The sequence below is a fragment of the Terrapene carolina genome, unplaced genomic scaffold, assembly GCF_002925995.2.
Source record: "Terrapene carolina triunguis isolate 2854851 unplaced genomic scaffold, T_m_triunguis-2.0 Scaffold67, whole genome shotgun sequence".
Taxonomy (NCBI): Eukaryota; Metazoa; Chordata; order Testudines; family Emydidae; genus Terrapene; species Terrapene triunguis.
Genome location: NW_020664418.1, coordinates 29464519 through 29490558, shown reverse-complemented (window position 1 = coordinate 29490558; position 26040 = coordinate 29464519). Strand labels below are relative to the sequence as shown.

Sequence of the window (26040 nt, the reverse complement as noted above, 5' to 3'; positions counted from 1 at the left end):
CTAAGTAGATCAATTTATTATGTATACTATACAACGTGTATGTTTGTAAGAAGCAATTGACATTTCGTCACCTTAACTTCTTGAATGGGTATAAAGAATATGTCCAACAAAACAGCACTCCTGGGGCCTTTGCACAAACACTGTCCTACAGTACCATGAACAATGAGGGAAGCCTTCAGTGCTATAGGTTTGGGGACATATCTTCGAAGCTGTTAATTAATCCACTTGCAACTATTTTGAATAAAATGTTGGTGCTACTTGCTAATGAATAATAAACCTACATGAGTACTACTAGCTAATCACTGCCTATCCTTAAAGGCAAGATAGGAAAGGGACTACCAGGCTACAGGGCAGATAGATCTCTGAAAAAGGTTATTTATCAAATGGCAAAACTCATATTATACATTATGTACACTAGTTTGGATAGCTTAGTTATCTTGCTAGAGTAAGATGAAGGTAGATGTAGATTAGCAGTCAAGTTTGATCTACTGTGAAGCGATTATTGGGCTTCATCATTAAGTCTTAATGTATATAATCAAACTAGCTGTGCCTGCTGCTGAGGTTTATCAGAAGAGGTTAAGGCTCACAATCAGTCATTCCCTGGTTAGTAAAACAGTACTTCAAATATATATTTCTCATGGATCATCTATAATGGCATTTGTTACAACTTTAAGAACTGCAAGCCACTGAATGGACAAGAAGCATTTGGTGTCTAATCAATGGTACAAAATAGTGAATTATAGCTGACTGAATGGAATGTTAAATTTAAGCCATTTTTACCTCCCTAAACATCAAGACAACTCACCCGGTGAATTACTGTGTAGCGTCACCGACAATGCACATTGAGTCACTTTCAATTGTTAGAATCTTGTTTCAGACCAAATCTTAAATCCTATCAGTAGGTCTAATTTTTCGTTTGCTTTCAGTCATACATACAAAAATAAGGAAGGATTTTCACATTAGGACAGACATCTATAAAAAGCAGTTTACATCTATATATCTAGATATTTCCTTGCTATTGTGGTATACACTTATGATTTGATAAGACCGTTCTCCTTTCCCAGATTAACTTTTTACTTATGGAAACAGGGTATCAATTTTACTGTTTATTCAGTCTGTTCCCATGAAAAATATTCACAAATTTGTTATAATCTTAATGGAAGATAAGGAAAAAGTGGACTGTAATTAGAATATCCTTAATGAATTAGTAGCAAAAAGACCTATAAAAGACACGTAAGAAGGAACAGATTTCTTTGTGATTTGGAAATTCTCTGGGATGAGTGTCCTCCTTTGACCATAATGGGGGAGGGTCAAATAAACTGACAAGATTATGCAAATTAAACCTGCACCAATACCCTTATATCATCTAAACCTACCATACGCATAATTAACATATCTACCGCTACATCTTTTATGAGAAGAGACCAGAATTTTCAAAATGGGTGAAGTCAATGAGAGCTGCAGGTGCTCGGTGCCTATGGAAACGATCAGGCCCTTTGGCCATAGTGCATGGTCAAATAGGTCTGAGTTAAGCTTAACTAAGTTTTTCCTTGTTTGTTTTCTGACCTTTTAGTTAGTCTTTGGGATGGGGCATTGAAAAGAAGAAAGATTAGTCTAATTTTTCTTCAATGGTCATTTCTCCCACAAGCTTTTTTTTTTTTTTTTTTGGATGATTACAATACAGAAGATTTTTTAAATGCACATTGTAATTAGAATATTCTTTCATGAATGCTTGTGATGGGGCTCGGTTTACACAAAGGAATTGTGCTGCAGTTTTCCTTTAAGAAGTGAATGAAAAAAGCAAGCTATCCAAGACTCTTGTCTTCTTAGAGAGGTGATTTTTTGGGAGGGGGAGGAAAGAACAATTCTGAACTCCTCCTTTCAAAAGAGGAACTTATAGCCTTGTTGTTAATTGGTTTTTAGTAAGCATTATAGAGCAAGCACTACATTAACTAATACCTGATCCAGCTAAAAGAGCAAGTTCTGATTCATATTGTGCCCATGCTCAGTTAGCTTTCTGATATCATGTAATTACATTTATATTTTGGTAGCTTCCAAGTCTTCCCTGCTGTATCTAGCAATTTAGGTCCCCACATGACCTGCATTGTCTACATAGAAAGTGAAATTTATCCTTATTTACCGAAATGACGAACTACAATATTGTCTATCAATAGACACATCTTGTGTTAATCAATAGATCACAGTGTATAATACAAGTTCCTATTCTTGGTGTTGATCAAAACCAGTTAGGGTTTGTTGTGCAACACAAAGAACTAAGATGTCCCATCAATAAGTCTATATATTATATCACCTTAAGAGTTCAGCAAAACAAGATTTCAAATCCTTTCAATTAAAAATGTTAAATATTCCAAATGCATTAATGCCGGTCTAATTTCTTAGTAACCCCTAGTAGTTTTGAAGGCTGTCATCAGGGGAACCCCCCCAAGAACAGTATAGGTTTTCATACATTTATTTCCTCTATATTCCAAATATCCCACAAAGCATTTAAACTTTAAAGGCTATAGATTTAAAAGTTACTGAACAGAATGGACACCTGCCTTTGAATGCCCATAGGTACATAATTCAGATTACCATATATGAACATTGGAGGTTGTTACACACACAAAAAAATACAGCTGCAAAAGCATAAGGTTAAGACCAACTCAATCAAGTGTCTATATTAAGTGTTTCATGAATCCTGGGTATACAAGTTTGTTACGTTCAGCAGCAAGATTCTGAGCACATAATTTCAGGCTGTGACTTTCAAAGGTACAGAATCACTTGTGTTTCTAGTTGGCACATTCTGCTTTTTAAAATGTAAAATTAATAGACAATTGCAAAAGGTTGTGCAAAACTATTGTATTTACAAAAATGGCACAAGAGTGAATTCAACAGTCTATGCACATGCACACTTCATTCACATCTTCAACAAAAGTGTGTTCTACACTACAGAACTGAAAAGAATACCAGCTTCAACAGGCAGTTGTAAATAAGCACTAGGTTCACAAGAGTTACATGAGAATGGGCAAATATTGCCCAAGTAAAAGTCTATTGTTAAAGCTGAAACAGGTTTAAGGCCATTCAAGTTCAAGAGCAGATACACAAATTCATTCAGAGCCCCGATATTGTTTTTAGACATGCTTTACCTTCTAGCAACTTGTGGTCTAAACCTCTATTTTAGAGAACAAAACAGAAATCAAACACAGAAGAAAAAGCAACACAACAGGTAGTTATTTTAAATACAAACAGACTATGTTGCAATTAAGGTGAAATAAGGAAAGCAGAAACATTAAAAATTGTAAAACTTGCTATGTCACTTGCTGAAACCAGTCCTACACTAGGAAATAGGCAATATGTACATTTTCAAGTAAATTACTTTACATTGCTCTAACCAAACCTGTCCTTTTTATCAGTGCATTGTTCTCAACTAGTCCAAGTACTACACATTTTACTCTCAACAGTACTCCCTTACAATAGCAGCACACGCTACCACTACCTGCAAAGCTGTCAGTCTCAATGACTTAGTGTAAGGGGGAGGGGGAAGAAAAAAAAAAAGTGAGGAATAACTATTCAGGAGAAAACGGGAATGAGAAGATTCATGCAGTTCAGCCATTCTAGTCAGCCAGCCAGCTTGCTAGCAACAAGAGATGGTTTCCGCTGAGGAAGGTCCTGTGGAGTGGGAATGTGATCACCAGTCACTTCTGTCTTGTCAGGAGCTGCGGTAGGGAGTTGCTTGTTCTTCATTTTTGCTTTAGCCATGTTGTAATCCCCAGAATCAAAGTATTTTTGCTAGAAGACAAAAATATTTAAGAATTGAAAAAGTTTATCCAATACATGAATGAAATTACATCAGTTATTGAACCAAAGCCCATTTCAAACTTCAGAAATAGGTAACTGAGTGGGAAGATTAAAGCAGTGCTCTTAGAAAGGAGAAGAATGAAGAGTTAAAAAACAAAACTATTTTCTACCCCACTTGGGGCACAGTAGCTTTATTAAACACTCCAAAGTAAAACAGTACGTTGAGAACATTAAGACGGCAGAGTTAAGTATGGCAGGTGAAGAAACGCTGATGTTAAGATTGCACATGTAACCATAGGTCTGTCCTGTTGCATACTTTGCTACTGACCATAGTTTTCAAAAGAACAGAAGGCTTCATTCACTCCCAAGAATTTCAACCCAGGGCCTGAAAAGCATGGTGCGCTAAGTGAACTCCGTAACTCAGAATCATGTGCCTCGACAACCAAACTATCTTAGAAAGTCCAAAGGATAGAGAGTCTACTCCAGGAATCCCAGAGCTGTGTTCCCCTTTTAAAAAAAAAAAAAAAAAAAAGCACACCCAGCATATTTAACTAAACTTCACATTATACAGCTAAATTAGTTACGGACACATTCACAGAAAATCCTTCCTGAGCTGCATGTACTATGGTTAAAGTTAAGATTTTGTCACGGTTATTTTTAGAAGTCACAGACAGATACACGGGCAACAAACAAAAATTCATGGGAGCCGGTGACTTGTCTGGGACTTTACTAAAAATAACCGGGGGACAGAGCTAGGTAGGAGGGAGGAATGACAGCTGGAGTTCCATGGGGGGGACTGACAGGCTGAGCCCCACCCCCATGGGGAGGAGGGGAAAGGGGGGACACAGCCCCGCCTCCAGCGGCTGCAGCCACAGGGGAGGCATGAAGCCCTGGCTCTGGAGGCTGGCTGCAGCTGGGGGGCAGGGGCACACAGTCCCCGCTCTAACCCCAGCCACAGACACACAGCCCCGGTCACAGCCATGGAGGGGCTGGGGGAGGGGAGAGAGACGGCTCTGGGAAGCCGTGGGGCAGGGGCACACGGCCCTGGCTCCAGCCCCAGCTGCAAGGCAGGGGAGCCCATGGGCTGGGTTCCAGCTGCAGGGCAGGGAAGCACAGTCCCACTTCCAGCCCTGGCTTCAGCCACTGACAGCTGAAGTGGAAGAAGTCACAGAGGTCTCGTAACAATCACAGAATCCGTGACTGTCATGATTAAATCGTAGCCTTAATTATAGTCTTAGGAAAAACAAAAAACAAAACAAAAAACTACTGAGTGTGTGTGTGTGTGTGTGTGTGTATTATAGATATAGGACACTGAGTCACCCCCACACCAGAATATCCCATGGTTAGGGCACTCACCTGAGAAGTAAGAGACCCAAGTTCAAATCCCTTCTCCATGTCAGGCAGTGGGGGAAATTGAGCCCAGGTCTCCCACATGCCCTAACCAAAAGGTGATAACAAGGATGCTGCCTCTTGCTACAACATTTCTTACACACACAAAAAACCCACCACACACAGCAGCTTCAGTATCTAACTCGAGGAGAGAGATCATGGCTGCACATCCCAAGTGGAGCTGGCTGCCTTCCTCCAGCCCAGACTTGCGCACCTAACCCTCTTTGAGGAATGGAACTTAGGCATTGGCATTTCCTACTGGCTGGTTTAGGTAGCTCCCCACTCAGTGTGGTGGTTTGTGCTAGTCCCATTCTTAGACACCTAACTCTCCCCATCCATTGTAGGGAGTCCGAGCATCTAACTCAGGGTTGTAAATTCCACTAGGGCACCTAAATCCCTTTGTAAATCTAGCCCTAAGTGTCTTTGTGATTCCCCCCATAATACTAGTTTTCGCTCTTACATTTCTGTAACAGAAAAGGACAGTGTAGAGTTTACTACGTTTATGGACAGGGTGGTGTTCTTTGTTTTTGGCCAAACGAAAATGGTGTCAGAGAGGAAGCAAAATGGACATAGAAGAAAACTGCCTCCTGAAGACTTTTGGCAGACTGTAGAAACAATTGCTTCAAAACTGAGCCACTGTGCCACATGAACAGAAGTCATAATATGCAGTGCCATATTTTAGCCCCCTGTATCAATGGGCTAACAATGGACTATGGAAATGTAAACATGTGCCCCATCCTCCAAAATCTAATTACTAACAAAAATTTGCTTTATTTCCAAAGACAATTCAATTTAAGTGTCTTCCCACGCTGCATATTAAAAGAACGAATGAACAAAGAAGGGAAGTGATTATAAAGTGAAACCCGTTACAGACAGAACACTAACGCAGAGAATATTGAAAAAAAGCCAGTAAAATAAAACAGTAAATAAAACAAATCTGACAATTAAAATTCAGAAGTGTGATTTAAGTTGTTAGTGTCCCTTTAAAAGTGAGACATGTAGATGGTTCAAGTCTACCAGAAGTGTCAATACATTACAAGACTGTTCTTCCCAAATATTCATTGGCTGTATAAGGATGGTCTTTGTTTTACTTATAAAACAGACAGCTGGGAGTGGAGAGAATCTGCAATGTCAACCCCGTTTCTCAGTCTGGTTACATTTTGAAGACTCTGCAAAGAAAAAGCTAGAGATTTACAACTTTGATATTTAAACCACAATTTGAGACCTAATTTTATAGTGGCTGGAGCAGGCAAACCAAATTTTACTGCTACCCACTAGGTCTCAGCTAATGGTGTTTAGTAAACTAAACTTTTCATCTTTTTCTGGCTTTATTTTTTGATGCAAAGTATCAGACATAATTCAGGAACCTGCTCTCCCATTCACGGCATATATTGTAAAGGAGATTCTCTACTTCAGCCCCAGATTTGTGAGTTTTGAGGCTTATGTGACTATTTTTAGGTTATACAAGGAGGCCAAAAATAAGACTTAAAATTAAGCTTCTAGTAATGGAGAAAGTATTCCTCCATAATCCATATCACCTCTGGAACGGATTACCCTATTTATAGGTTTATAAATTCAAGTCAGTTGGAAGTTAAATACTGTAGAACATGTAACTCACTAGTTAAGTGTTTAATACAGAGAGCACATTACACCCATTCTCAGTGTTCTGTATTAACTACTAATTCATTTCTAGGAGAAGTTTAAGGTACTGGTTTCAACTGTGAAGCCCTGAACGGCTTGAGCCCTGACTGCCTCTCCATTAAGTCTGATAGCAGCTGCAATATACAGTGCCTGAGCTAACAGCCCCTGAATTAACTGGGAAGGGCTGGTGACAGGGGACTCTGGAATTTGCATCCCGACCTTGGATTGCCAATGCATTACAGTCACCAAATCTGTGTTTTCCCCGAGAGTCTTAGGCCAGGTCTACACTTTGAAGTTAACTGGAAAACCCTCCTAGTGCAGCCTTTTTGCCAGTCCAACATATACCAGTTCCCTAAGTGAAATAAACTATAACCAGCAAAAGCATATCGACCATAACTTCTTTCAGACTGCAACATTATATTTAACCGCAGTGAATAGTTCAAGAGATACAAGAGCACATATTTAGATATTCTGTTTAAAAAACAAATGTTTTCTCTGAGCGTAATAATTGAATGAACATGTTAATTGTACTCTAACAATCATACAAAAAACCCCAACAATCCAGATTCTGTGAGGATAATCCAGGAACACACCTCTGTGCACTTACCTTACATCTATGGATTGCACTGATGAACTATAATAATGTGGTTAACCGTTCCCAATTCAGCCTCATTTATACTGGCTTCATCTACTGGGCAAGATCCTGACCCTACTCTGGCTGATCTGTGCTGCTCTAACAGCAAAGCACCAAAAAGCGATCTTAACTGCTACCTGAGAATTCCACTCATGTGGCAAAGGACTCAGGGTACAGGAAAAAAGGACATTCAGGAAGTTGCTGTCAGAGTCACCGGGGCGATGCTCTGGAACTACTCCATACGAAGCCAGCCAGGACTCTGGGGGAGCATGCGTCCTCTCTCTGAGCATACTGTCTCCAGGGCAAGAAGCTTACACAGCTTAAACCTTCCTGGGTCTGACCTCAGAGCATTCAGCATCCCCTTCCACACTGTGCACTTCCTGCAGTGAGTCCACCCGGGCCGGCCTCCTGGGGAAGCCAGAGAACCCTGCACCCTAACTACGCAGTCAGACGTGACTCTCCGCCAGCCGGTAAAACAGAAGGTTTATTAGTCAACAGGAACACAGCATAGGACAGAACTTGTTAGCACAGAAATCAGTGACTTTCAGCCAAGTCCATCCTGGGGGGGAAGGGAGCCCAGACCCAGGGCTCTGGCCCTCCCCCTGTGGCCCGGCCCTCCCCCTGTGGCCCAAGCCAGCGGAGACTGACTCATTTCCAGCTGCCTGACCCCTGCCCGTTGCTCCTCCTCCAGCCTTTGTCTCGCTTCCCAGGCCAAGAGTCATTTGGTCGCATCCCCCCCCCCGGGTCTCAGGTTACGAAGGGGCGGCCATAGCATCCGTGCAGGCAGCTAGAGCAGCCCCCACAAAAGTCACACACCCTTATTCCCACCACCTAGACATTGGTGCAATATACAGGGAAACTGAGGCACACACAGCATTCATGCAAATCAATAAGACTCTCACAGGCTCACATACAACATAACAAGGGAAAATCCCCACTACGTCAGAGCTGCTACCTCCCACCAATTTGGGGGGGCCATTAACTGCCAACAAAACTTTGCATTGGCTGGTAGGTGGGGGATTAAGGATGGCTTGAAGTCACTTTCATATGCCCCTCCCAGTTGAGCTGCACAATAAACAGTAAAAGCTAGGATGCTATAGATCTGAAGGTGTATGTACTGGCAGGGGTTGCAGAAGGTTGCACAACACCTGACATACCATGACTGCTCATCTAATCACAGAGGACACTTTACATAGTGCCTTTCACGCAAACATATTGAACAGTTTACAGATGGGTAAATGAAAGCACAAAATAGATGAGACTTGCCCAGTGTAAAAAATAAAACAAATCACTGGCTGAGTTTGGAACAGAACAAAAGTGCTGACTCATTCCATACTACTCTATCCATTAGATCACTTCTCTACAGGCTGGGGTATACATTTATGACTACAATACCTGTGATGTCCACAGTACATTGGCACAAATTTAAATGAACCATTATGGTCTTCATGTAGTTACTCAGAATTTGGGTGAATATTTTTTAAGAGCAGCCACTAATTTTGGCAATCCTAAAACAGGAAGGATGGTATAAGAGCAGTGCAAAGCACCTGTAGCAGGGACCAGGTTCTGGCCCTAAATGTTTACCGCAATGGAATGACGGTTGATTTTATCAAAGTACTGTTAGGTAACAAGGGGCCACCTTTTGAATTTAGTCTTCTCAAAAAGTCTGAATGAGCCATTGAAGCTGTATTCAGTTACAGTGCCAGACTGTTAGTGTTTGTTTTGTGGGCATGATCTTTGAACAAACATTTCCCATGGCTTTTACTGCTTGTGACGTTATCTGATTAAAATAGGACCAGTGGTTGTCAAACTTTTTTCCTGGCAACCCAGTTGAAGAAAATTGTTGATGACCGCAACCCAACGGAGCTGGGGATGACCAGTTTGGGGTGTGGGAGGGGCTCAAGGCTGGGGCAGAGGGTTGGGGTGCGGGGGGCGAGGGCTGTGGGGTGAGGCCTTGTGTAGGAGGGGGCTCTGGGCTGGGGGTGCAGGCTCTGGGATGAGGGGTTTGGGGTGCAGGAGGGGGCTCCGGGTTTGGGGGGGCTCAGGGCTGTGGCAGGGTGTTGGGGTGCGGGAGGGGATCAGGGCTCTGGGCTGGGGCCTGGGATGAGGGGTTTGGGGTGCTGGGTTACCTCCAGCAGCTCCCGGTCAGCGGCGCAGCCAGGGTGCAGAGGTAGGCTTCCTGCTTGTCCTGGCACCGTGGACCGCGCTGCACCCTGGAATCTGCCAGCAGCAGGTCCAGCTCCTAGGTGGAGGCATGCAAGCAGCTCTTGCCCGCAGGCACCATCCCGGCCAACGGGAGTGCGGAGCCGGTGCCCCGTGACCCCCCCACCTAGGAGCCAGACCTGCTGCTGGCTGCTTCTGGGGTGCAGCACAGTGTCGGAAAAGGTAGGGACTAGCCTGCCTTAGCCGGGCAGCACTGCCGATAGGACTTCTAAAGGCCCGGTCGGTGGTGCTGACCAGAGCTGCTGCGACCCAGTCCCTTCCATTCTGTGACCCAGTTCTGGATCGCGACCCAGTTTGAAAACCACTGATATAATCATTATTGCAACCACTGTTATACATTTGCAACAAATCTTGTACAAAAGTTGTCAAGTGAGGCGTCTATGAAACGGTTATGAGTTGCTGGTTATGCTTATGCATGTATCATTTTTCTATTTGAAGTTATGAGTATTGGCTCTATACCTGTATTTCAAATGTTTGCTCCTGGGGTAAACAACAAGGGAGTTAGCCAACACATCTTGGAGGGACTGTTCAAATTGAGTGGCCCATCAAAAGGACACTTAACTTACAATGGACCATGGGAGATGCCCATGTACACTGAGTGGACTGTCCTGTAAACATCCTGTCCGGAGTATAGGTAATGGCTTCCTGCAATGATAGAGTGAAACTGGGCAGGGACATGTGACTTGCCCATGTGACTCCAAACTCCCATCTTTTACCTGTAATTTTCCACTAACTGTGCTGAGGTTTTTTTTTTTTTTGGAAACAATGGGTTTCCCTCCATATGGCAGAGGATATAAAAGGCCCTGGAAACCCTCCATTTTGCCTCTATCACGCTCCAGCCTCTTTCCTGCCCAAGCCTCTGGACTATGAACTTATCCTAATTGGAGCATTCTATCCAATGGACTGAGGACCTTACCATGATTTGGAAGCAGCCAGAGACTTGACTTAAGCCAGCAGTTTATTCCATCACTGCTACAAGCCTGAACCAAGAACTTTGCAATTACTGTATGTATTTGATTCCTTTAACCAATTTTAACTCTCACCTTTCTTTCTCTTTCTATAAATAAACCTTTAGATACTAAAGGATTGGCATCAGCATGATTTTTGGGTAAGATCGGAGTTATATTTTGACCTGGGTGTGTGGCTGGTCCTTTGGGATCAGAAGAACCTTTTATTTGATGAGACTGGTTGTAAAGAACCACTCATCTCTAAATCCAGTGTTTTTGGTGGTAATACAAGGACTGGGATGCCCAAGGAAACTGCTTTTATGACTTCTTGTTAGCCAGTGTGGTGAAACAGAAGTTTACTTTTGTTGCTGGTCTGGTATATGGGAGATTAGCCACCAATCTTAGGGTGTACCTGCCCTATTTTCTCAGCAGTTCGTCCTGAATTTGGCATCCTCATTTGTGACCGACTTAGGCACGGTTACACTGCTATAGTGTAAAAAGTTACTGACTTCAAAAAATAACATTAAAGGATTTTGAACACTGCATGGCTTTAGTCTAGGGTAAGAGTACAGAGCATTACTCTCTGGCTCCACAAAAAACCTTTGCAGCATGTATGCGTTATCTGCATAAGTATGGTGGGGAGGCGGGGGCGGGGGAAGTCACAGCAATAACCATTCCACATTTACTTTTCCATGCTATGTGCTTGGAAATATCAATCAATTTATAAACAGAACTCACTCCTTTCTGAAGCCTCTTCCTCAAGAAATCTGAACCCCCAGGCTTTTGGCCTAGATGAGGATATCTTGCTTTCAATTTTGCTTCTTCAACTTTTTCTGGACTGATCACCTTATCTTCCATTTCCTGAAACATATGCAATTAAAAAAATTATTTCTATAAACACCTATGCCAGAACTCCCTCACTAAGCAATTCAATAGCACACTGATCCATGTTACCCATCTGATGCCACAAACTATTAGAGAGGATTTGACTAGACACTGTTCAGCATTTTTCCAAGAGCGCTGATCGCAGCAACTATAGAGTGTGTCCCCCTCCCATCATTAAATATACAATATAAATTAAATATATCTTGCAGGACTCCAATTTTACAAATAGCTGATAACACTGTATCAGCCAATATATTCAATTTCATAGAGCAAGCTTAATTTCTCAATCTAAAATTGGTGGTACCAAAAACTTTTGAAGTCTATATAAGTGCCAGTGGGACCTTTTCCAAGTATCCCTGCTGCATCCTACTTAACGCTGCACAAGAAAAGATCTGTGTAGATGTTAGTTTGTGATGAGACTCCTCTTTCATGACTGTACTATAGCTATGGAGTATTAGCATCACCCCACACTGCATACAAATATCAGAATAGTACAGCTCTGAAACCTTACCTGCCATTGTAGATACTGGCATTTTATGGAACACTAATGAATCTATAAGTAGTTTGATATACATTCTAACAGATTTCCACAGGCTGATACAGTACAAGTTTAAGATTGAGTAATGTCCATCGCACCGATGGAACAGACTGATGCATACCACAGCTCAAGTGATTCAACATTTTAAAGATCTCTACTCTACAGACACAAGAATTTATGGCCTCTTGTTTTTCAACATCACCCTCTTCTTTGGTTATTTGCTCGTATTGTATGTATATATGAAAGAGCACGTGCACATCTTCCATAAGCATGAAATCATTATCAGACCAATCATTTTCAGAAACAAGTATTTTCTTCTATTCAATACTGTTATGTTGATGTTACTTTCCAATGCAGAGGCCAAGCTTAGACTACTTCTGCTACTCAACCATGGCAAGTTTTTGGGGAGGCTCTTTTGATTTAGGCTGGTTGCTGCTGCTTTTAATCTGTAAGGCTGGCTAAATGCTCCTCTTGTGAAAATGAAGACACGGCAAGACTTTTGGACAAGTAAAGGGATGAGAACTCTCATTGAGATTGTCACCCAACTGCATCCAGCTCATCTTTGAATGTTACCATAATTAACGCCTCTCCCTGGTATCATCCTTCCCCTTGTTACCTCTTTGGAAAGCCTGAGGATTTATCACATGAAATATTTTTCTGTCCAGACAACTCAACAGTGGAGAATTGTGAGACACTCCCAACTTAAATATACTGGAGAACTAGATTACACAATTACATTCAATTCAGTTTGTTAAGACTGTGCAAAAAGACTGAACTTCCTCACATACGGATGGACTTCGAATTTGCAGGATCTTGTGGGGAAGAACTTTGGAGTCTTCACAGAAAATTCAATGACAGCATAGACACACCATGCAGGAGCACTTGAACCAGTCTATTTCAATACATTAATGAACAAGAAAGCAGCCAGTTGGTAAATAGATATGAAAGACCTATCAAGTCTATCTAACACACCTCTCTGCCAAGGCAATGTTGTATCCTCCAGTACAGTTTTTTGTTTTGTCTAGTTTTAACAGTCCCACGAAGTTGCATTTAACAGTAAATGGTATCTCATTTAGAGGTTGTACTAATCAAGGTATCTTTTCACATACAAAGATTACTTCCAACAACAGTGCTGTGACGCTGACAGATCAGCTCAGGCCAGAGCTATAGGCCAATTCACTTGTGTGTGAATATCAAAAGATTTAAATGTAGTAGTATATATTCAAGGAAATTCACTTGTGAGTTAACAGAGATCAAAGGAGATGTTAATTGTATTGTTTTCGCCTGTCTATATCCTGTTGCTTACTATTACATTACATTTACATTATACATGCCTGGTCATTAAATAACCCTAGATCAAATTATGTGTTAATGAAGTATATTCAGGTGTTAGAACTTCATGAAAACAAATGGAATGTTACTTGCATTGTTTTCATTTATCTATTCCTATTATAATGTAATAGCAGGCATTCACATTATGCATATCCTACTCCTGGGGGAATTCTGCACCACTGCGCACTGCAGAATTTTGCAGAAATTAATGTGTGTGCAGAATTTCCTTTCCCCCCCACAGAAATGGGCTGCAGTGCTGCTGGCCACCACTAGGGACCACTTGACCTGGCAGAGCCCACTTCACACATAGAAGAGACAGCTGGGGAGGGACCTACAGGGTTCCCAGCAGCTGCAGTTCCCAGCATGCCCGGAGGGAAGGAGGTGGTGGTGCACAGGAAACTTCCTACAAGCCTGGGACTGAGCATCAGGCTGTTTTTCCCTCTGGATCCCTGGGCTCTGAGGGGTATGGGGTGGGTGTCTGGGCTGGAGGGAGCCCGCAGCTGAGATCTCTGTGTGTGGGTAAGGGGGGGCCCTGCACCTGGGCTCTGGGGGAGAGTGGGTGGGTGTCTGGGCAAGGGGGGAGGCCTCTCCGGCTGGGCTCTAGGGGACGTGTGAAGGGGTTGCGGGTATCTGGGCCAGGAGGGCCCCGCAGCTGGTCTCTGGGGGTAGGGGTTGTGGCTGTCTGGCCTCCCAGCTCGGCTCAGCAGGGGGTGGGGGGGAGGAGGGAGGGAGAGGGGAAGAGGAGGCAGAGAAACAGCAACTGGTTGTCACAGGGGTTTCTTTAACTCTCTGCTCCTGGGGAAATTCTTTGTGTGTCTGTATTGTCACAGACATACTTGCTGAAAGGTATTTTGAAATAAATTACCAAAATAATTGAAACTGATGTGATTATGTAGTATTTTTGACAAATAAAATTTGCAGAATTTTAAAATTGTGTGAAAAAAAAAAAAAAATTTTTTTTTTTTTTTGGCACAGAATTCTCCCAAGAGTAACATCCCTGTAAGTGGAAATGCTAATTCAAAGCAATTGGCCATTATGTGAGTAAAAACAATTATCAAATTGTTGTACGGAGAAGAAGCTATAAGTACTGATTCAAAGGAAGATCCGTAATCTCTGGACTGTTTAGATTCTAACAGGGTAGAAAAAACTGAACAAAAAGATGGAGATCCCTAGAGTTATTCTGGGTAGCCCTGAAAAGACTTTGGGACACTGGCAGATTACTACATCTCTGCTATCATTTTGGATTTACAAACTTTGACTCACAGGTTAATGTATTTTACCTGCTTTAACCTCTCAAAAAACTCATTTCTTTTTCTTAGCTAATAAACCTTTAGTTAGTTTATTAGAGAACTGGCTGACAGCATTGTCTTTGGTGTGAGATCCAGAGTACGAACTGATCTGGGGGCAAACGACTGGTCGTTTGGGACTGGGTGGTGTGATTTTTGGTTTGTGAGACCATTATCACAAAGTTCAGTTTGTCTGGGTGGCAAGATGGGCTGGAGAGGCTTGGTGAAATCTAATTATAGAATATACCAGGTTGGAGTGCCTGCGCTGTTTTCTGACAGTCCGACCTAAGACTGGAACTAACAGTTGTGAGCCACTCCAGACAGCATAAGTGCCTTCTATCAGAGAGAGAGTGTGAGTGGACAGACAGAAGTGTGATACCCAATTGAACACAATACCATCACTGTGTACAAAACCATGCGTTTTCCCAGGAAGTCTTCCAGGCAAGTTCTGACAGCTAATAGCTTGTGGATCCTGGTTATTATAGCTACAGATTGTTGATGTTTAGTAAATGTGCCCCCTCACACAGCACCTTTACTCAACTTAGAGCCAGAAAAGACAGAACATTTAAGACAAATATGACATTTAAGACAATATGCACACAAATATCTCCATACAGTGGCATTAATAAATGAGGCCCAACATCCAACATCTTACATAAATACACTGTCTTGCTGTGTCTTAAAGGAAACTCAGCTTGTGCTAGTTTACATGTTGACAAGCTAGCATATTACCATGAAGTCAAAAAACGTATAGAATTTGCATTTATGCTATTGTAGCAAAACTAATTAAGTGTATTAATACCTGAACAGGATGCAGAATATGGTTGTCTATTACTGATTAGAACAGTGGAGACCCATAAATCAATGGCATTAGTGAATTCTGGAAAACGATACATTCTCTAGACATGTTACAAAAAGCAAAATCCAGACAGATCTTTGACAACTTATTTGGGGGAAGGCCATGTACAACTGACACGTTTCTATATTAGCCAGCCGTAAAGAAGCATGCAAACTCTCTAAAGGAATTAATTCTGCAACTCTTCATTAAGTAGGATAAACCAAGATGGCTGACATACAATGCATTGTCAGGGCTTGTCTACACATACCCAGGGAATTGATGAGCGATGCATTAGCGGTCAATTTAGCAGGTCTAGTGAAGACCTGCTAAATCGACCACAGATCGCTCTCCCGTCGACTCCTGTACTCCACCAGATTGAGAAGAGTAAAGGGAGTTGACAAGAGAGCGTCTCCTGTCGACATCGCGTATTGTGGACCCAGCGGTAAGTAGATATAAGCCACGCAATTTGAGTTACGTGAATAGCATAACTCAAGTCGACATAGCTTAAATAGACTTTTCCCTATAGTATAGACACAGCCTCAGACAATCAAAATTTGGAGCAGAGATGAGAATGCATAGGGAGAATGTCCCTTACCGGGACAAAAAAATATATATATCTAAATATGTAGCTATACAGTTTCTTCTAATAAATTATATGACTCAAAGAAGTGACTATCAGTTCTTCTCAAACTATAGTCTGCTCAATGGGAATACCAGAAAAACATCAAGGAGAGTGCTCCAAAGGGAGATTTTACAAAAATAAGAATCTGAAGACCAATACATTGAATCCAAGATAAACGGCTGTGGCAAAAGCAGATATTCAAACAGGAGTAAACTACAGCTTCTCAGGAGAGGCTTCTTGGACATATGAAGCTCTGAGGCTAGACAAAATGAACTGACAAAGCCCATTATCATTCTTTGGCAAATGACAGGTATTTTGTGATAGGGAACCCCCTTCCCTCCCCCCGCAAATTTTACACCGAAGTCAAGAAACTGGTCTGGCTATATCTGAAGTTTCAATTTATTTTCAGCCCTTATTTAACATTTTTTATTCCTCTATTCTAACAGGCATACAGTAAAGATTTCTAAAACGTAACTCTTTCAACTAGAAAAATCTTCTGATGATTTAACAACCCCTGCCTAGCTCAGATTCATTATCGGGCTATATCTAAATACAAGAGTTATTTGAAAGTCAGATTTTCACAGAAGATAGTGTTGCAAAATAAAAATTTTATAATCTAAAGAGTTGTCCGAGTTTCAGTTCTAAGTGTTTACTGAATCAGGGTTTATGTCTGTGCTTCCAGAGCTTTGTAGGATTTTTTTCTCTGGGTGCATAACTTTAGTAAGTGATACAGAGATACAGTACTAGTTCTAGACTGGATTATCAAAATGTTATTGTATTAGAACAGTGACATTTTCCCAGGCAAAACGTTGCTAAATCTTTCAAGCAATATTTCTCATTTCCTGTTACAAAAGACAGCATTTGATTTGCCCTGTGGAAATACTGGTCGTGACTGTGCAAACTGCTTTCCTGTCTTGTCAAAGGGTTCCTGCGTTTGTTCTTGGCACATAAAACCAGTGAGAGACTGAACATCAAAGATGTGACAATACGCACAGATTTTAAAGCAAGTAACCCTGAAAAATTTGTTAATTTACTATTCGTTGACAATTGGGAAGAGGACAGGGCAAGATGTTCCCAGCTCCCAAATGAAACAACTTGAGGGTGCACCAATTAAACTACCAGTCAATAAAATCTAGTATGCAGTTTATTAAATGTTTTTAATTCCATTAATACAGCTTTGTAACAATTACATACAACATCCTAACAGGATGCAAATAAAATTCGAGTTCAGTTTTTACAATTCAAAGTTTGTTCTTTTAAATTTGACTTGGACTGTTAAACTAGATTGGGTCTGTTTCAAATCAATTTCACAGTGGAACTACAGCACCAGAACAGTGATCCAGTGTCTGGTTAAAAAAAAAAAAATCTCCATTAAGTGTTTAAACTTTGAAGACTTCATATTGATATTTGGTTAATATCATAAAGTTTTCAGCCTGTGTCAACTGCTTGAACTAGAACTCTAAAAAAGAAATAATATAAGCTATATCATTGCATAATTTAGTATTAAGAATACTCACATATACAGAGCTATTCTGATAGCGATGCATAGTCCGAAATATGTGTTTTACTACATTTTGGATAGCAACACTGTCCCGTCAATTTTTCCACAAATGTTTTCCAACCTTAAGAACATTAAGCTATTGAACACAGAAAATTGTACTTGTTTTAGGAAGTTTGAACTAGTAAGGTCTTCATTAAGACATTTCAATCAGCCGACATTAGCCTCAAACCCTTTCTACCTGTACAGCTAGTTCAGGTCAGACACAAGAAAATAGGTGGATGACGGCAGAGCTTTAGGCCATGTCTACACTCGAGAGCTTACAATGGCAAAGCTGTACCTATGCAGCTGTGCCACTGAAAGTTCTTCCATGTAGCTGCTCTATGCCAATGAGAGAGAGCTTTCCCATTGGCATAATTAAACCACCCCCAATGAGCAGTAGTAGCTATGCTGGTGGGAGAATGTTCCCTGCTGACATAGGGATGTCCACACCGACATGTCTGTCAGTGTAACTAATGTTGCTCAGGGGTGTGCTTTTTTCACACCCCTAAGCGAAGTAAGTTATACCAACAAAAGTGCTAATGTAGACATATATTTGCTCTCTTAAGGTTATCACCTAAATTTAGACTGTTTGGGGTAAAAAGTTACAGCACTTCAGCACAACAGAAGTGATTCCATAACTTAAGTCCAATTAGGAAGACCAAAAAAAAAACAAACAAAAAAACCATGTAATGTTTGCAACACAAGACCATATAGCAATAATACAAGCCTAAAAAGAAGAGACCTTTTTGTAGTCCAAATCAAGAAAAAAAAAGCGAAGACAGCATAAAGCTAGGGAAGCTAGATTCCAGTTTTCAAACTCCAAGATGCTATAAGTAACAGCAGTAATGTTTTAAAGTTGGCCAATTATTTCTTTTAAAATGGCCATTTTCAATGATGACAGGTCATAAGTATGGTACAGCAGTTTTGTTTTGGATGCTGGTAAAATACCAGAAATTGGGATGCTGGTAAAATGGTGGATAGTTTCCTACCACCAAGGCTGCACATGAAGACCTTAGACCCCTAGAACATAGACGACTACAGAGACTAGCTGGGGGAAGAGGGAAAGGCCCTGGGAGTAATGAGGAGAGGAAAAGTGATCATTCCCCGCAGCCCAAGGCATACTACTAGTTTACTGGTCAGAAGAATTAAATTCCTCTTTGTGAAACAATGTGCAAGGGTCAATATCTTAGCGTTTTTCACCTCTCAGCCATGTTAAGCTATGGAGCCGGGGGCCTGCAACCACCCTGCCCCGCTTACAGTCACACATCCCAACTGCCCGCAGCCAGCAACACCCCCCGGGACACAGAGCTCAACACGGGTACAAGCGCCCTGATCCTGCAATGGGCCGCAGAGCTTCAATGCAGGAGCCAGGGCAGGGGGCCGCGCGCCACCCCACCCTTCCTGCGGGGAAGCAGCCACCGAGCTGCGAGCCCGCGTACACCCGCTCCCGGGGCGCCCCCCAGCCAGGCTCGGCGGCGGCAACGCGCCACACTGAGACAATCCCCGTCCCGCAAGGAACCCGGCCTGCTGCGCGGCAGCGGCCAGCGCGCTTAGGGGGCTCCCCTCAGTCCCTGGCCAGGAGCAAAGCGGGGCCTCCGCGCGGGCAGAGCCGAAGGGCAGCTCAGGCCCGGGGCACCGCGCCCCGATAGAATCAGCGGCCCCCGCAGGCCGGGAAAGGGGAGCGTCAGCCGCCAGAGACGAAGCACGCTGCTGAGCCAGCCGGGACGCAGCTGACCCTGCGCCAGGCCCCGAGGGCGGCCGGAACCGACACAGCTCCGGAGAGAGTGGCCGCCCTCCCCCACGTGCCCTGAGGAGGCACGACCCAGCCGCCCACCTTCTGCTCCTCGGCCGAGGCGGGCTCCGGGCTCTCGGCGGACATAGCACCCCCAGCCGCAGCTGCTAGAGAAGGCGACGGCAGGAAGTGGGAAAGCGCAGCCGCCTCCGTCCTTCGCTGCTACCACCGGACCGCGCACCGATCGCCTCCCACACAAGATGGCCGCCACGCTTGCGACGGCGAGCCGGCAGGATCAGACTTCCTCCGCTCTCACGCTCCCCAGCAACTCAGCCAACCCACTGCTCAATCCGGCGGCAAGAGAGAGCGAATAAGCAGAAAAGAACTTTCCAACTTCCGCATCTCTCTACCTCGACTTCCGCCTTTTAACGTCATATCCGCCCCCCTCTGCAGATGTATAGTGGGAGTTGTAGTATAGTCTTTTGTCTCGGCCTAGTCTAACCTTTAGGGTGGCTACTGCTCCCTGATTATACCATTTCAAGAGGAGAGAGCAAGGTGGACCTGTATTAAAACGGCATACTAGCTAAGGTGACCATATTTCCCAAAGGGAAAATGGGACACTGCATGGGGCTGGCCCGAGCCACTTGCTAAGGTTGCCAGCATCTGGTTTTCCACCGGAACGCCCGGTTGAAAGGGAACCCTGATGGCTCCGGTCAGCACTACTGACCAGGCTGTTAAAAGTCCGGTCGGTAGCACAGTGGGGGCCTGGAACTAAAGGCCTCTAGGCACATGGGCATCCAGGGAAGCTCGGAGTGCCAGTTCTGCAGCTCCCATTGGTCAGGAACCCTACTGCTTGCCCAAGCCCTGCCCCCTCCCCCGCACATGGGGCTAACCCAAGTTGCTGGCCCGAGCCCTGCCTCCCGCACACACAGGGCTCTCATTGAAGCTCTGCCTGCTCCCTGTGGGGTGGGCATTGCCCCTCACCTGAGCCCTGCCTCTCCCACTCCCCCGCCAATGTGGCTGGCATTGCTGCTCCCCAAGCCCTGCCTGTCCCCCACTTTTGCCAAAAAAGTCAGGACGGCCAGGACAGGCTAAAAATGGGACTGTCTTGGCCAAAATGGGATGCATGTTCACCCTAATCCTAGCGCTTTGCCTGCAGTGACAACAGGTCTCAGCATGAGAGGAGGCCTCTGCTCAGGTTAATTGGTGTGGTTCAATTTCTACAGGTCACACCCTTGTTCTAAAAATGAGGATGGACTACCAGAGAGAGACCACCACAGTAAATGCTGCTGTTACACTGATTATATTGTAAACACATATACTTTCCACAGACCATGGCTGATTACTGGTGTATTTGTATTTCTGCTAACAGATGTGCTAGTTATTAGGATAGAGCACATGGAGTGAGCTAAGATGTTTGTGTGGTGTGGCACAGAGAGCATTGCATACATCTTGAGAGTGGCGGAAAACTGAGGCTGAAAGCACTTTTATTAAAATAGTGAGATTTTTAAAAGATTCAATCATCTTTTTGGTGTTTTCTCCCAACTTCCCTTGCCAACTCTGACAAATTTATAGTGAGCATGGCTATTTTGGCTGCAAGGATAAGAGGTCTTGCTGAAGGACCCAACTAAGATATTGTGCTGGGCACTGTAATTAAAGTAAGAGTAAGAACAGTTCCACAGTGCAGTGATGAATTTGTGATGTGGGAGCTGGAACTGAGACTAACCAAACTCATCATCTCATAAAGGAGGTATCAAATGTGTTAGATAGGAGGATCAGTTTTTAATCCCTGCTGAGCTGAGTAGGATACAAACTGGAAACTTACAAATGAAAAGCTTTATAGCTCATTAGCAATAGCCAGAGGTAGCCAGGCCCCTGTAAGCATTAACGTAATACCTTTGAGAGTAAATCTGCTTTCTGGAAAACGAATTTATATTTCCAGAAATGAAAGTAAGTTCTGAGCTTTTTGGAGCTTAGATGGTATGGGTCTTCCACCCTCTAGCCACACCGGCTTGATGGGAGAATGGACATGCCCGCTACAGTGTTTCCAGCTCTGTTGGGATTATCATGTGTGTGTGAGGTATGGCATTTTAAAGAAGGCCTGGAAGGTTTGTGATGTTTGGTTAAGTTTTTGTTCTGCTTGTTTTTTTACCATCAAAAAAACAGGCATCTCACATTTGGTCATTCCTGTTTTTGCTGTGAGGCCTCTGGATGGGTCTTAAAGTCTTTCTTTCTCCAGAACATTGTAACAATCTGACTAAAATGGCTGTTCCGTCTCTACTTTCATTGTCTTCGTTCTTGAAGTAATAATTTCATAGTTCGGTCAATCAGCAGAATGTTCAAGCTAGACAGTATCAGAATTTCTGATGTAAAAACAATGTAAAATGATACCAAAGTCTTCATTGTAAGAGCATAAGCCCAATTTGTTTCCCTTTGCAGTTCACCTTTAAAATCCTCTTGCAGTTTCAACCACAGAAACACTAACCCATGAACCAATCCCTGTAACAAACCCCATTGCCTTCTTTGTCCCCTTATCTACTCTAGCAACACCATCATAGGACCCAACCACACCAGCCACACCACCGGAGGCTCAGTCACCTGCACATCTACCAATGTGATATATGCCATCATGTGCCAGCAATGCCCCTCTGCCATGTACGTTGGCCAAACTGGACAGTCTCTACGTAAAAGGATAAATGGACACAAATCAGACATCAGGAATGGTAATATACAAAAGCCAGTAAGAGATACCTTCAATCTCCCTGGACACTCCATAACAGATTTAAAAGTAGCCATTCTTCAACCAAAAAAACTTCAAAAACAGACTTCAAAGAGAAACTGCAGAACTACAATTCATTTGCAAACTTAACACTATCAATTTGGGCTTGAATAGGGACTGGGAGTGGCTGGATCACTACAAAAGCAATTTTCCCTCTCTTGGTATTGACATCTCTTCATCAATTATTGGGAGTGGACCACATCCACCCTGACTAAATTGGCCTTCAACATTGGTTCTTCACTTGTGAAATAACTCCCTTCTCTTCATGTACCAATATATATTTATGCCTGTATCTATAATTTTCACTCCATGCATCTGAAGAAGTGGGGTTTTTACCCACGAAAGCTTATGCCCAAATAAATCTGTTAAGTCTTTTATGTGCCACCAGACTCCTTAAATAAAAAGGATCTCTCTCTCACACACACCCTCACCTGCCCTCACTTCTTGTTCTAAACTTTACTGTAGTAGATATGTACAGCACTGTTGTAAATAGTAGCATTCATATGCTGAGTAAAATTATTCCTTTTTACAGAGCATTACAGTACCCTCAGGCTGAAAGATGCTATATAAGCATGCAGTGTTTATTGTAAATTATGTAAAAGAGCTTGAAGCAGCAGATAGTTTTCCATTTTTGAAAAAGGCCCTACTACCTGTGATCTTTTACTTCCAGAGGGAGACAATGGGAAAAAGACATTTAATGACTGATGCCTTGATTACATTAGCAAACTTTAAGAGATATAATTCACCATTTCTGAAAATGCAACTGTGGAAGCTAATGTGAGTTGGACTCTGGCATTTTTACTATGCTACTGGTACATGCAGTGAAGCAAGCATAGTTGGTGAATTTCAGTTCTATACTTTGCAGCATAAACAAAAAGTTACACAAGTATAAAAAGAATAAAATATTGTATGCACAAGCAGAATTGTTGGACTCATGTGGAATTTATGCTTCATGACATGTCGTACGCTAATTCCTCTGAAACATACTCTATACCTGAACAGCAGATACAGAGAAAATAGGACACATTCTCATTACTATCCCAGAAAGTAGTTATGTACACAGTACAGCTCCAGCACCTGAAGTTTTTGCTACTAACAGGGAACCTTTCCACAACTTCCTTTACACTATTTGCACATGACTGGAAGCTGTAGCTAGAATGTGATTTTGTACAGCTTTTCTCACATCTCTAGAAAGAAGTTTAGTTTTAATCTTCAAGACACTATTATAACAGAAAAAAATATCCTGCCAAGGTTATAAAAATTAGATTCTGCAAGCTGTGCAACCACCGTAGCTCTAAGACAGCTGAAAATGTGTGAAATATCAGGAAAGTATAGTCTCCCTTGGTTTTACTGGAGGGCTTCTACAGGGTCTCAGGCAAGGTGTATTGAGTTCTTATCTTAATTGAAGGGGCTGGAAGTTTAATAAAGACTTCCTTTCTCCGAAGTGTTTATTGTGCATTGGAACTATGCTCCTAACAAACACTAAAATGTCCTTTTTCTACCACTAAGAGATACATTGATGTCAAAGAAGCTGTGTGGTACAGTGGTGATCAGATTCATTGAGCAATTAACATCTAAAAGCTTTTGCCAAATACTGTAAGGATTAGTATTCAACATTAATAAAAACGAGAACATTTAGTTATACAACTTCAAGGTCAAGACAAGCAAGGGAAAAATTATAGCTTCTCACTAGCTCAGTTACACATCAGTCTAACACTTACTGTACTTCTGTTATGTAAATATTATTTTGAGACATTGAAAGCTTATTTTCATGAAAACAAAATGACTAATCTGGGAAAGTGTTTTGTTTCAGGAATACATATGTACTGGAGAGTATTTCATGTGATTGGTTGACTGTTTACAAGTATTTGCTAATGCAATACAATATACAACTTTATGTAGCCTCCTAGTGGCCTAAATGGAAAAATCTATCAAATACACTTTTAAGCTTACATGAAAATCCTCATCTAAAAATAAAACCAAACTACAAGTTTAATAGTTTTTGCATATATTTAAGATATAAGTACTAATTTGTTTTCACAGTACATTTTTAAACAATTGAGAAAATCAGGTATAGGATAATAATTTTGTGTGACATTTTTATACTAACTAGAACAGAACCAGAAATGTTCTTAGTAGAGCATCCACTCGGGGGGGAAAAAAAATTAAAGGAGCAAATGAACTGGGTCAATGATTTGAACTAGTGAGTAGCTAAAGAAACACATTCTGTATTATGGCTGCATGTGCTATAAAAGGACTTGTGTGTGGGAAGCAATGAGAATGGGGTGTCACTAAAATTAGAGAGAGAAAACAAGGAAAACCACATGCTTGCATAGTATGATAATGTTATGGAAGTTCAAAATTTCATCCTAATTTTCAATAACTTAAATGAATATCACTTAAAAACACATCACGCAGAATTAAAGACTTCTGTATATATTTCAGATTTCAATATTATTAATGTCAAAAATACATAATATGATTTTACATAGGATTTGTGCTACATTAGAACACTAAAGACAAACATCACGAGTATTAAATGAAACATTAAATATTAAATAACTGAAAAATAAAATAAAATAAAAGGTGTAAACACTAAACTAACTTGGGAATTTGCTATTGCAACACATCCAATGAAGTGGTTTTAAACAGTACAAAAAGATTAGATTTAAGTATTTGTTTCCAGTCTACTTGGAATACACAACGCTCATTCCAGAAACCTTTTACAAAAACTGGTCCAGGATCACAGAAGAGTATTGACTCTCACTTGAGCACTACCTTTCATTTCTTTACATATTTAATTTTACACTGTATTCCATGCCAAAGTTTTGCTTGTAAACAGTAATCTGGTAATTCAATTAATACTCTGATTTTCACTGCTTGCTAACATCTTGATGAAAACTGAGGGTTTGTTGGAGATTCAGTGTAAGATTTGAGTTCATACGCAGCACCACTATCAACTTCCATTGATTTCCGAGAGAACAAGAGCCTTACATCTCTGTGGAGGTAGATCTTTCCAGATTTGGAACTCTGGAACCTAAGAAGACAATATATATATAGTAAATAGTTTTTTAAAAATTTACTATCTGTAACTTCTAAACATCAAAACAGATCCACCTTTACATGATACTTCTAAAAAAGTGTGCATAGTTAAGGAATCAGGGCTACAGTGTTCGAACACACAAAAGTATGCATTAGCTGAGTAATGTGGCAAAATGAAAAAGTGCAGGAAATGAAAGTTTAAGGCCACGCAATCTTAATTCAGCTCTTTTGCTCTTTGAGCAAAAAGCATAGGGCAGCAGAGAGGACAAAAGCCTATAACCTAGCAGACCCAACATTGCTTAGCTACATAGGGGAGAGATATTAATGTGGGATACCAAAGATCCACACAGAGAGTTCTCTGCAACCCTGTGTGTCAAATCCTGCAGCAGCCCACCACTCTAGAGAAACATAAAGGAAGATGATTTAGTAAGAGCACATCCAGGAGTGACTAATGAGTCCAGGAACAGCTCAGAACCAGTAGCCCCCACACTAGGGTTACCATATTTAAAAAATAAAAAAAAGAGGACATTCCATGGGCCCTGGCCCCGCCCCTTTCCCCACCCCCGGCCCCGCCCCAACTCCGCCCTTTCCCCGCCCCTTCCCCAAAGTCCCCGCCCTAACTCCCCCTCCTCCCTCCCAGCCACGCGAAAAGGGCTGCCCAAGCGCTACCGGCTTCACGGTTTGCCGGGCAGCCCCCAGACCCTGTGCCCCCGGCCGGCGCTTCCCCAGAGCAGCTGGAGCCCGGGAGGGGAAGCGCCCAGCCGGGGGCGCAGGGTCTGGAGGCTGCCTGGCAAACCATGAAGCCGGTAGCGCT

At 42.3% G+C, this 26040-nt stretch overlaps 2 protein-coding genes across 4 annotated transcripts in view; both read right to left on the bottom strand.

Annotated features, from left to right (window-relative positions):
* ARPP19 (cAMP regulated phosphoprotein 19) lies at positions 1-19693 on the bottom strand. The gene is made up of 3 exons (XM_024199692.3): positions 19508-19693; positions 11371-11493; positions 1-3789 (listed from the first exon to the last, which is right to left on the bottom strand). The coding sequence occupies exons 1-3, from the start codon at positions 19550-19552 to the stop codon at positions 3619-3621; spliced, it is 339 nt and encodes a 112-aa protein (XP_024055460.1). The 5' UTR covers positions 19553-19693; the 3' UTR covers positions 1-3618.
* A 4659-nt stretch (positions 19694-24352) lies between these two features.
* Positions 24353-26040, bottom strand: part of FAM214A (family with sequence similarity 214 member A) — a 54109-nt gene continuing 52421 nt past the window's right edge. For all 3 annotated transcript variants that reach the window (XM_026648289.2, XM_026648290.2, XM_026648288.2), the window contains one exon: positions 24353-25221. In XM_026648289.2, coding sequence (XP_026504074.1) covers positions 25068-25221 — 154 coding nt within the window. In that variant the 3' untranslated portion in view covers positions 24353-25067. The remainder of the gene's footprint in view (positions 25222-26040) is intronic.

Excerpts from the sequence above, each read along its gene's own strand:
- ARPP19 (XM_024199692.3), bottom strand. The coding sequence starts at position 19,552 with ATGTCCGCCGAGAGCCCGGAGCCCGCCTCGGCCGAGGAGCAGAAG. Across the intron at positions 11,494-19,507 it reads CCTCGGCCGAGGAGCAGAAG|GAAATGGAAGATAAGGTGAT; the intron begins GTGGGCGGCTGG and ends CATATGTTTCAG. Across the intron at positions 3,790-11,370 it reads GGAAGAGGCTTCAGAAAGGA|CAAAAATACTTTGATTCTGG; the intron begins GTGAGTTCTGTT and ends TTTGTCTTCTAG.